Source organism: Microcaecilia unicolor, chromosome 9 (assembly GCF_901765095.1).
Source record: "Microcaecilia unicolor chromosome 9, aMicUni1.1, whole genome shotgun sequence".
In the NCBI taxonomy this organism is placed as follows: Eukaryota; Metazoa; Chordata; class Amphibia; order Gymnophiona; family Siphonopidae; genus Microcaecilia; species Microcaecilia unicolor.
The window spans coordinates 24,727,260-24,740,071 of NC_044039.1; the positions used below are offsets into that span (position 1 = coordinate 24,727,260).

The following is a 12,812-nucleotide window of genomic DNA, read 5'->3' on the forward strand; positions in this document are numbered from 1 at the left end:
TAGACTAGATTTTATATATGGCGCCTGAAAAATCAGCGACGAAAATGTTTCCGCCAAGGCGTATTCTGTAAACCTAGCTTTAGGTGCAGTTTATAGAATGCACCTAGCAGCCATACCTGCGCCTAACTCTAGGCACATCCATTTATGCCAAGTAAAACTTGGTGTAAATACTGGCGTCTAAGTTAGCACGGAGCAGGTGTATTCTAGAACCGTGCACGTACATTTTTGGCAGCACACATTGGAATTTACGCACACCACTTTACACAATACACCTAGCTAATTGTGCATGTAAATTCTAATGAATGCTAATTAGTATCACTATTTGCTTGTTAATTGACAATTATCAGTTCTGATTGGCTAAGTAATTAAATTGCAATGGACAAAAAAGTGAGGACAGCTCAAGGAGGATATCAAGAAGTCTTTAATATTAACAGCTAAAAAAAATGACCCCACACTGCCGTGTTTCAGCACCAAGGCCTGCAGCAGGGGTCTATGAATCTCTTGTGTTGTGGCTGGTAGTTTAACCAAGAGGAGTATAGCTGTGTAGCTGAAACGTGGATTGAGAAAATCTTTGTGCTGCAGTCTGCCGTGGTGGCAAAGCTCGTCCATGACGTCAAAGCATTAAAACTGTGCATGCAAATCAGATACAACTGGATTTGTGTGCGCTACATAGAATCCGGGCATAGTGCCTAAGTGCTCTAATGCCTCTTTGGGTACACATTGGTACATATTCATTCTTTCCTAATCAAAAACAATCATTGTTTCTCAGACATGATTACATTGTTACTCTTCTGAATTACAACTGTTATTTCTTAGTCCCCCACTTACTCTCCCTCACTTATAGGATGCTAATAAGATTCTGGGGTGTAAATAGAATAACTAATCTACCATAAGTACATAAGTAATGCCACACTGGGAAAAGACCAAGGGTCCATTGAGCCCAGCATCCTGTCCACGACAGCGGCCAATCCAGGCCAAGGGCACCTGGCAAGCTTCCCAAACGTACAAACATTCTATACATGTTATTCCTGGAATTGGTGGATTTTTCCCAAGTCCATTTAGTAGTGGTTTATGGGCTTGTCCTTTAGGAAACCATCTAACTCCTTTTTAAAACTCTGCCAAGTTAACCGCCTTCCACCACGTTCTCCGGCCACGATTCTAGATGTTTAATTATGCGTTGGGTGAAGAAAAAATTTCTCGATTTATTTTAAATTTACTACAGTGTAGTTTCATCGCATGCCCCCTAGTCCTAGTATTTTGGAAAGCGTGAACAGACGCTTCACATCCACCTGTTCCATATCCACTCGTTATTTTATATACCTCTATCATGTCTCCCCTCAGCCGTCTCTTCTCCAAGCTCCTAACTTAAATCTGTTGGAAAAATAGCTTTTAAAAAATTGTAGCTGAACATATGGCATCAGTTTGTAGAAATATTCTGCCTTGACTAACTTAACTGTTTATCTTTTGTTTCTCATTAAAACTATTTGAAAAACTGCAACACAAGCACATTCCCCCCCCCCCCCCCCCCCCCCCAAATTCTATAAATGGCGCTAAAAACTGTGTTGCAAATGTGGGCGAATGTAATTGATTAACAAGTCAATTAGCCACCAATAATTGGGCCCTAACAATTATCGGTGCTGATTGACATTACATATATGTGCCAATCCACACGTAAAATTTACATGCGGCTCCAAAAAGGGGACACAGCCATGGGAGGCTCATGGATGGAGTAGGACATTCCTGCAATTGTCGGCATCCTGTTTATAGAGTAAGGGGATCAGCGAGGATTTCCACTAGGGGTCAGGTGGGGTAAATCCTCATGCCTAAAGGTAGTTGCGGACCTCAGCGCTAAGTGCTATTCTATAAGCTGCGCCTGACTTTGAGCGCTTACTCCTCACTGGCCTCCCACTTAGCCATCTATCCCCCTTCAGTCCGTTCAGAACTCTGCTGCACTTATCTTCCGCCTGGGCGATATACTCGTATCACCCCTCTCCTCGAGTCACTGCACTGGCTTCCGATTAGGTACCGCATACAGTTCAAGCTTCTCCTACTAACCTACAAATGCACTTGATCTGCAGCCCCTCCCTACCCTCATCTCCCCCTACGTTCCTACCCGTAACCTCCGCTCTCAAGACAAATCCCTCCTTTCAGTACCCTTCTCCACCACCGCCAACTCCAGGCTCCGTCCTTTCTGCCTCGTCTCCCCATGCTTGGAATAAACTCCCTGAGCCCATTCACCAGGCCCCCTCCCTGACCATCTTCAAATCCTTGCTCAAAGCCCACCTCTTCAATGTCGCCTTCAGCACCCAGCCACCATACCTCTATTCAGGAAATCTAGACTGCCCCAACTTGACATTTCCGTCCTTAGATTGTAAGCTCCATTGAGCAGGGACTGTCCTTCTTTGTTAACTGTACAGCGCTGCGTAACCCTAGTAGCGCTCTAGAAATGTTAAGTAGTAGTAGTAGATAGTGCTAAGCGCTAGTTTTTTTCAGCACCGATCTTTGGTGCCATTTATAGAATTTTAGGGCTCTGTTTACTAAGGTGCGCTAGCGTTTTTGAGCATGCACAAAAATTAGCACGTGCTGTGCAGGCGTCCATAGGAATATTGTGGGCGCCTACACAGTTAGCGTGCGCTAAAAGCACTAACGCGCCTCTAGCGCGGCTAAGTAAATGGGGCCCTTAGCCCTTTATCTATTAACAACAGTAAATTCATCCTATACCTGCTGTTTATTGATAAGACGTTGGCTGAGTTCAGAGGTTTCAGCTGCTCCCAGCCAGGTCATTATTTTCAATGAATGACCAGCTCATTGGAAATGATTTCCTTTGCAACATACAATAGTATGATGGTAGGAGGAAAACACAGGTTCAACATCTATTTATTTCATCACATTTTGATAGATTAAAAAAGATTTGCAATCATTTAACCTTTTTTTTTCTATTTGACAGGTCCCTTTTGAACTTTCTATACAGTCATTGACCACTTTACAGAACATATTTGACCCGTCTGGCGGTTGTGTGATAATGGAAGAAAGTTTTTTTGCTTGGATTACTTCTCTTCTCGCCTAGCAATATTTTTGAAAGTAAATGTTGTTATAATTTTTTTTTAATTGTAAAAGGAATGGAATATTTATAGAGTTTCAGATTGGTTACAATAGGGATAATTTATGATCTGGATTAAGATTCCTAAAATTTTGAACAGCCTAAACTCCTCATGACATTCCATGGGAAAAGTACGAAACCTTTTGGTTGTATTGTTAGTAGAAAGACTTACAACAGAAATAATTATAAACTAGAACGGGCATCTTCCAGATTGAGTGGCTTGATGTAGGGATCCGGTGCTAGGCTTCACCACAAGCACTGCATTACTCAGAGCTCGATGCTCAAAGCAAACTGGGCTTGCAACGTATAACCAGTCTAAATGAAACATTTTTTCCGTGCAATGCACAGAGGCTTTCAGCCACTGCTTTACTTTGCATGGACGCAGCGACCGAATGTCCCACGCTAATTAGCTCACTTGTATTAAAACAAGCTCATTAGCTATTCTGTGCAATTCACAGAAAACTGGCCCGTGGGAACCAGGCAAAAAACGAATGACAGCTTTGAAGTTGTTGCTGGGGTTTCCCGTGCTACTTTCCTGTGAGTGCCTGATTGCTGATTGGCTTAGGCACTGACAGGAAAGTCTGTTGCTGCAGCTGGAGGCTGTAGCAGAGCCAGAACAATATATATATATTTTTTTTTTGGGGGGGGGGGGGGGGCTCTGGTACGCAATAGGCCACCCCTTTCCTCTTCTCTCCTGTCCCTCTCCCCAAATAAAAATGATCTTACCTACTGGGGATTCTCAGACCCTGCTAGTTGTAGAAGTCTGAACACCGCTCAGATCACCTAAAGCATGGCTTTAAGTGGCTTAAAGTGTCACCATTGCACTGACCTCCGTGAGCATGCTCAGTTCTCATTCTGAAAGGTGGCAGCATATCCCAGAATGTACATGTATAAAAATAGGGGCTAAGAAAACCCAGCATTAATATCGTGGTAATTGTATGGGCGATAAAAGCAAGTAAATGCATGGATTATAGGATACTATAATTTATGCGTGTCATTGCAACAAACATATATATATATACATATTTTTTAATCAGAGGTTTATCTAGAAATTCTCTCAAAGAAACAGAATACATTTCAAAATGATGAACTGAAGTCTGTAATGTAATATAACCCAGCATTGATATACCCCAAATGGGCATTATCTAAGCATTCATTCATATGCCAATTTTCAAAGAAAGCTGAGTTTTAGTTTTAGGCACCTAAAGTTCAGCAAAATTTCAGCAGAAAATAATGTGCTAAAGTTTCTCAATGAAAAGTCATCTAATTTACAAGCCTATTTTTAAGACCTAATCATTTAAGCCAGCCCTATAGGTGTAAATAATTCCACCTATATTTCTGGCCTACGATTTGCATTATTCGTTCCAAATAAATCAGCACTGTGTGTTTTTTGTAATGGTTTAGTTGCTAAATTTTAGGCTGGTGTGGTTAGAGCAATGGGCTCAAAACCAGAAAAGCCCAAGTTCAAATCCTGTTCTTGCCTTTAATAGCCCTTGTAACCTTGGGCAAGTCAATGTCTCCTGTTGCCTCAGGTACTTCTAGATTGTAACCTCCATAATGAGCACCGCTATGTATGTCCAGTAGTGCTATAAACATAAATACTTTTAGGACTGTTTATAAAGGGATTTCCACCATGAAAATGTAATTGTCTACTGTAGTTGTGTAAAATGTACATTTTGTTCCACACAATGCATGTAATGCATTGGGGGCCCATTGCAAATAAATGAAGCAGAATAGGCATGATGGAGGTGCCCACCCCTCTGTCGACAACTCTCCTCCTGATCCCCTCCCCAATAGTACAGCACCCTCCTGATCCCCCAACTCCAGTGTGCGATCAAGCCCTGCCTCTCCAGACTCCAACCCTCCCCTAGACTTACTCAGGGGCTTACTGGTAGTTCAAGGAGGTCCATGGCAGCAGCAGCCACCCTCCACTGCTTCCCAGATCAGCACCATCTTGCAAAGTGTGTTGATGACCCTTAGCAGCAGTCTCACGGTATTACCACCAGGGGCCATCCTTATCAGTGCCATTTTTGAGAAGGCCATTAGATGGTTATATTTTTATGGTTTCTGACTTAGAGTTATTGGTATTTATTGATTGTGCTTGCTTTATAACAGAAAGGATTAGTGGTATGCAAATTTTATACATTAAAAAAAAATTTGTCCAACAGATCCTGGAACTTCTAATTGGATAAGCTGTTCTGAGTTTTGGTAAAAGGATGGCACCTAAATGGTTTCAAACAATCTATAACTCTGTGCAAGGGTGTCACAGTCCAAGACTGGGTGGCTCTGATGAATCCCTCTAGCTCACAGGTGGGCAACCTGTGGCCCGGAAGAAGTATAAGCAGAAAACTACCCGCATAAACATCGTTAATCAGAGTTTGGGTGATTTTAAATACCGTACTTCACAAATATTTTCAGAATAGCAGCAAAGATCTCATTAAACTTTTAAGGTAATGACAGAAATATACAGTAACAGACCATTCTGATAATAATTTATATTCATTCAGCCATCACACTGAATTTTGGGCGCCATTCGTTAATTTTCTGTGTGTGGCCCGCTAGGGATAGTATTGACATTCATGTGGTCCTTGGTGAATTCAGGTTGCCCACCCCTGCTAATAAGAAGGAAGTTAGCCTATAGTTTTGAAAAGATAACCTGTGAAGAGAACCGAGACCTAGAGGAAATCTTGCTGAGGGACAAAGGTTTTATAGTTTAAGCCTAAAACCTTAGGTAGTGGAACAGTGAGCAGACACAGCAAATCAATGCCAGCAGCACTCGCTGGAATTTTAACTGTATAATCATTACAGTTTGTTTTATTTGGAACTTCAGACACAAATCAGGACACATTAAAACATGTCCAGCAGTCTTGTAATAATTCTTAAGCTACTGTGAACACGCTCCAGTTCAAACAGCAGTTATATGAGTACACATAAAAGGAAACGAGTGATTAGGAGACACACAGAGAGGAATCGCCTGCTGTATCCTGTTCCGCTCTCAGAGCTTAGTTTTATAGGTCCCATCAGAGACATTTCGCCACGTTAATACATGAGTATTCAGTTACCAGTATTAGTTGAAAATCCATTACTCGGCAAACCAGATGACAACACTAACTGCTTTTATATTTAATTGAAAAATATTTGTTCTTCTGTTTGTCAAAATACAATGTTCATTGAAAGTGTGCAAGAACTACTGCTATGTATTATGATTAGGGCTGCATTTCTGAAGTTGGCTGTTTATAGCTCTTCTGCCTGCTGTTTTAGATTCTTTAATTTATAATTTTTCGGTTAGTATTTTGTATTTATTATCTTTTCATTAATTTTATTCTTTTTTTTTTTTAGGGCTGCATTTTGATTAAAATTTGTACTCACACTTAATCGCACAATTAACGGTATGTTATTTTTTTTATTGTTGTTCCCACTGTGGATCCTTGTGACTCTGAGCAATGGAGGGTTAAGAGACTTGCCCATAATCGCAATGAGCTGCAGTGGGAGCAAAAATAAACATTCCTTTAATCACAATTAAAATGTTAATCAAAATGCAGCCCTAATTATAATACTTCCTTCATTCTCCTGCTCCCTCCTCCTCATTCATTCTTTTTCTTTTCCCCCTTCCTCTCTTTAGCTGCTTTTCGTTACCTGGCAGGGCAAAGGCACCCCCCCCCCCCCCCCACCACCCAAAACCTTGCAATCCTTGCTTTCAGCTATTTCTGAAAAGATAAAAGGGCAGTTACGAGACTAAATTTCTGTCTCTGAATGGTGGTCTTCCTTGTCACCACTTTCACAAGTGCGCTCATCCTGAAAAGGTGAGACATCTGCCCCAAGTCCTCCTATGGTAGTGGGTGTCAACATTTAGGTGTGACCACTTATGCCTATTATATGGTCAGTGGTGCGGCCCTACCATTAGGTCACATGAGGCGGCTCTCTTTTGGAGCTGCATCCACCCCTACGCCCCCTCCTTCCCCAAATTTACTTTCTTTTCTTGCTTTCCAAAAGTCAGGGAAGCAGCGGTTCCCATACGCTGCCCTGCTGCCGACCCTTCTCTCTTACGATCCTCCTCTCTGATGTACTTCCTGTTTCCTCAGAGGTGGGGCAGGTCGCAGTAGAGAGAAGGGATCGTCAGTAGGGCAGCAAATGGGAACTGCTGCCACCTGAACTTTTGGAAAGCCACAAAAGAAAGTAAATTCGGTGAAGGAAGGAAGAGGGGAGATGTCAGCAGTGGTGTCCTTGGTCGGCTGCCACCCGGAGCAGATTGCTGCTGTGCACCCCCCTTCCAGATGCAGCATTGTCACTCTCCAACCCCCCCCAGGTGTACTGCTCTTACATCCTGGGGTGCTGGGAGCAGCGCGTGGCTGTTGGCTCTGCCGGTTCCCTGCTCCCTCTGCCACGGAACAGGAAGTAACAGAGGGAGCAGGGAACTGGCGGAGCCGACAGCCATGTGGCTACTCCCTGCAGCATTTACCCGGGCAGACTGCCCCTACCACCCTACCCTCGGTATGTCATGCCCTTGCCTCAGGCGGCAGACTGTCTTGGGCCACCCCTTTCTATGGTAAATATGCATGCTCAAATGTTGCTACTTACAAGCAAAGCTTTTACAATATAAATCTACTGTAAATCACTTCTATAGCACTACCAGTCGTACCCAGCGCTTTACAATTAAACATGAAGAAGACAGTCCCTGCTCAAAAAAGCTTACAATCTAAATCAGGACAAACAGACAGGATCAATAAGGAGAAGGGAAGGACAGACAGAAGGACACATAAGGATATGATAAAAGTTACAAGTCAGGAGTCGAAAGTATACAGTATACAATACTGTATGTTCCACATATAAGTGTATGATCCATATGTACACCCCCTCTTGCACTTACAAGCTATAATACTTAGACCTTATAGAATAGCGTGGAACTGCATTTTTAAGCGCCATGTGGTGCATAACTGCATCCATCACACCATTATATTGCATCATAACATAATCTATGAGTTTATCTTATTCGACAGACTGGATAGTAACATAGTAGATGACGGCAGAAAAAGACCTGCACGGTCCATCCAGTCTGCCCAACAAGATAAACTCATATGTGCCACTTTTTGTGTATACCTTACCTTGACTTGTACCTGTCTTTTTCAGGGCACAGACCGTATAAGTCTGCCAAGCACTATCCCCGCCCCCCAACCACCAGCCCCGCCTCCCAACCACCAGCTCTGGCACAGACCGTATAAGTCTGCCCAGCACTATTCCCGCCTCCCAACCACTATCCCCGCCTCCCACTACCGGCTCTGCCACCCAATCTCAGCTAAGCTCCTGAGGATCCCTTCCTTCTGAACAGGATTCCTTTGTTTGTCCCACGGATGGACTGTGAATGTCGTTTTCTACCATCATCTACTATGTTACTACGGGCAGGCCTCATGAACATTGTGCTGCAGCAAACAATACAACCAAAAAGATGTTCTACTGCATGTGGAAACTGAAAAGAATAAGACCATTCTTCCTAAGATCCGTCTTTCGCTGCCTAGTGCAATCCCTCGTATTAAGCCATCTGGATTACTGCAACTCACTATACGCAGGTTGCAAAGAGCAAATACTGAGGAAACTTCAAACAGCCCAGAATACAGCAGCCAGACTCATCTTTGGAAAACCAAAATATGAAAGTGCAAAACCCTTACGAGAGAAGCTACACTGGCTCCCACTTAAGGAACGCATTACTTTTAAAGTATGCACATTAGTCCACAAAATCATTCACGGTGAAGCCCCAGCCTACATGTCTGAGCTAATAGACCTACCACCCAGAAACGCCAAAAGATCATCCCGAACCTTCCTCAACCTCCACTTCCCTAATTGCAAGGGCGTAAAATACAAGACGCTACACGCGTCAACCTTTTCTCACGTGGGCACTCAGTTCTGGAATGCACTGCCGCGCAACCTGAGAACGATCCACGAGCAAACCTCCTTCCGCAAACTATTGAAGACCCATCTTTTTGAAAAAATCTACGGAAAGAAGCAAAACACATAAAGTCCACACTCACTGTTCACTAATGCATCAATACATCCACTTCTGAACTCTCATCCCCCGTAGTCTCACCTCATTCATACCTTTACTCACAGAAATATGTATACCATACATAATGCCCTTTTAACCTCCCGCTGTCTTCTTCCAATGTTTCAAGGTTTGGTTCCAGTGTTTATATTCCTTAACAACACTTTGATTGTCTTGTATAACTCTTCACAATGTAATCCATAACCAAGTTGTAACAAATTGTATTTCCATCATTCATATCGTATTGTAAGCCACACTGAGCCCGCAAAAAGGTGGGAAAATGTGGGATACAAATGCAATAAATAAAATAAAGAACTTGCATTTTCATTTCAACATGTTTATGGTGTTTACCTACAAATTATATACAATGAATCTGTTCCTTAAACAGCTTAGTGTACAAATGATGCATACATTAGTTTGAGTTTGTGATACTATATTAGAGCTGAATTTGATAGGGATGAGATCGCTAATGGTCACTTCAGATATTACAGCAGCATCTGACACCATTCGGCCCACCAAGCACTTTTTTCTGGCCCTCGGAAACTTGGCAATCCCCTTACAGTGGGATTCCTGCTTCCCTGCCGGGACTCTACTCTCTGTAAACATAAGCCATGCGGTGCCAGAAGTCTCAGGAGACGTGAAAATGCGAGACCAATCAGAACTTCTGGCACCGCATGGCTCAAGTCTGCAGAGAGCCAAGTCAAGGTGGAGAAATAGGAATCCCGTTGTTTCTTCTGCAGCTAAAGCCAGGTGAGGGAAAAGAAACTGGGTGAAGGCTTGGGGGGGGGGGGGGGGGGTTGCACGAGACACTGGGTGAAAGCTTGGGGAGGGGAGTTCATGAGCGACAGCAATAGTGGATGAAAGCTAGGGAGGGGATGATGCACTGTCATATTTTGCCACTATTTGACGAAACATCCAGCATGATAGAAACGTTTAAATATCTCAAAGGCATTTATGTACAGGAAAAGAGCCTTTTTCAAATGAAGGAGAGCTCTGGAATGAGGGGGCATATGACAAAGTTAAGAAGGAGCTTAGGAGTAACCTAAGGAAGTATTTCACAGAAAGGGTGGTGGAGGCGGTGGAGTCGAGGACTGTTCCAGAATTTAAAAAGGCATGGGATAAGCAAGTGGGATCGCTTAGGAACAGTTAGAATTAGGGGTTACAGAGGATGGGCAGACTGGATGGGTCATATGGCCTTTATCTGCTGTCATGTTTCTATACAAGCTACCTTCCACCGGCTCCGAAGCCTTCTCTTCTCCGGTGTCACACCCCGCTGCTACGTTTTTGCTGTGTCCCTCTAAGCCAGCCAGAAACTTGGAAACAGGAAGCTGCATTGGAAGGGGGAGGGGCGCTCGAGAAGGAAAGTTCTGGGGCCTGTTGCAGGCAATCTGTATGTATTGCTGCTGGAGACTTGAGACAAGTTTGAAGGTAGGATTTGGTTGATGGTGCACAGTTTCAGTATGAAGGAAAGATGCTGGTCCGTGGACGTGGAGTAGAGGGGAAGTATGTTGGACCAGGGAGAGTGGAAGAGAGAAGGAGATATGCCAGACCTCAGGGAAGGGGTCCCAGTCCCTGATGTGTGTGGAGAGGGTGTGAAAGTGGTGAAATTCCTGTGACTTGGTATCTCTGTGTATCATAGAATAGAAATGAAATACAGAGATGCCAAGAGTGGCCCTTCCTGAAGCTGGAGATTTACCACCTGAATGCTAGACATTTAAACCATTGGCTTTAAATCTCAAGCATTGTGGTGGTAAATCTGGGTCACCCTTGGCATCTGTGTCTACCTATAATCTGGATCTGCTGTTTCCTACCACAAACAAAATGGTCTAAAAGATTCTCATTCATTCCAGCTTTCTGCAAAGGTGTGGGAGAAGGAACAAAGCGACCACACTGACTCTTTCAAAGGCAAATTTTAAATACTCTGAGGGTTTTTTTTTGCTGCACATGAATGAAGCAAGTGGTCATAAATCTCCTTGTATAAGCCTCACTGCATCAGCCCCGTAAGAAAGCAAGTGGGTCTGCACTAAATATATCCCATGGAAAAAGCTCTTTGTGATTACAATCACATCAGCACGTGTATTAGTGAGATTCAGCGCTGGTCCACTACGAGCCATATACTCATACTCATTCCCAAAATTTCTTCCAACGGTGGTGTTTCCATTTCATTTAAAACAATCCATAATACTTCCAGTATTCTGTCCACCTGCTCATACTGATACTAACCAGTCAATTGCATACTTTAGATAGTGCCCCAGCACATCACCATTAACTAGCAAAGCAGCTGAAGACCGCCCATCTCAGTTCTTCTTTCTCTGAGGGTGCGACATCTGCCTCAAACCAGTCAGAAAACATACTGTGTAGTAGATAGTGGCTTGTATCATAGTAGCATAGTAATGAGGGCAGACAAAAGACCTGCACGGTCCATCCAGTCTGCCTACCAAGATAAACTCATATGTGCTACTTTATGTGTATACCTGACCTCAGGGGAATATCGGGACTTCGCTGGTAGGGGGGGTCCAGAGCCGGAGGTGAGGGGGGCCACATTTTAGCCCCCCCCCCCCGCCAGACCCACCCTCCGAGGCTCCGCCCGACGACCGTCTCAACCGCCGCTGACCCTCTGCCCGCTGTCGCCTACCTTTGCTGGCGGGGGACCCCAACCCCCGCCAGCCGAAGCCGTCTTCCTTCGCTGTTTGTTTCTTCTTTCTGAGTCTGACGTCCTGCACGAACACAACATGCAGGATGTCAGAGTCAGACTCAGAAAGAAGAATCAAACAACGAAGGAAGACGGCTTCGGCTGGTGGGGGTTGGGGTTGGGGTCCGCTGCCAGCACACGCAGGCGACGGCAAGTTGGCGGCGGGGGGGGGGGGGGGTGTGCGCGGGACGTCAGTAGGAGGGTCCAGGGCCAAATCTACGGAGGCCCTGGCCCCATTACAGATACGCCCCTGCCTGACCTTGATCTGTATCTGCCATTTTCAGGGCACAGACCGTAGAAGCCTGCCCAGCCTCCCAGCCACCGGCTCTGGCACAGACCGTATAAGTCTGCCCAGCACTATCCCCGCCTCCCAACCACCGGCTCTGCCACCCAATCTCGGCTACACTCCTTAGGATCCATTCCTTCTGAGCAGGATTCCTTTATGTTTATCCCACGCATTTTTGAATTCCGTTACCGTTTTCATCTCCACCACAATCTCGTTTCACGTCCTCTCGTTCTATCGCCTTCCCCCCATCTTTTCTACTATGAAAACGCAGAGTCCTCATGACACGCCTCGCTGCTTCGGATTATGGCTAAATGCACGAAAGCGCATCTTCACAGCGCTCCCCAGTAAGCTATTTGTAATTAGAAAGCGGCTATTTGGCTGTCCTTACATACTTTTAGGGAGCACCGGTACTGCAGCGACGTCGTCGCCTTCCCTCCACCGACTGCACTTAAGTTCCGGACTGTTGACTTGTTGCTGCGCTCTCCTCTGACGCAACTTCCTGTTTCCGGCTAGGCGCCGGGATGGGATGTAGCGGAGAGAGTGAAGTTTGCGTGTGAAGCGTAGGCGAAACGGGGCACTGGAGGAGGACAACTGTGGGCGACCTCAGGTATGAGTTTGACCGGTGGGGGGAGGGGGGTGTTTGAGGGAGAGGTGAGAGTGGAAGCTAGTGGGAGAGATGGCTTGGATCTCTTTCAGGGAG

At 44.7% G+C, this 12,812-nt stretch overlaps 2 protein-coding genes across 2 annotated transcripts in view; both read left to right on the plus strand.

Annotated features, from left to right (window-relative positions):
* Nucleotides 1-4,205, plus strand: part of CFAP54 (cilia and flagella associated protein 54) — a 276,413-nt gene extending 272,208 nt beyond the window's left edge. Inside the window, 1 exon segment of the mRNA XM_030214871.1 lies at nucleotides 2,948-4,205. Within this exon segment, the coding sequence (XP_030070731.1) occupies nucleotides 2,948-3,067 (120 nt within the window). The 3' untranslated portion in view covers nucleotides 3,068-4,205.
* Nucleotides 4,206-9,808: 5,603 nt separating this feature from the next.
* The window catches only part of LOC115477790 (cilia- and flagella-associated protein 54-like), a 223,810-nt gene continuing 220,806 nt past the window's right edge, over nucleotides 9,809-12,812 (plus strand). The window contains exon 1 of the mRNA XM_030214872.1: nucleotides 9,809-9,884. Coding sequence (XP_030070732.1) covers nucleotides 9,809-9,884 — 76 coding nt within the window. The remainder of the gene's footprint in view (nucleotides 9,885-12,812) is intronic.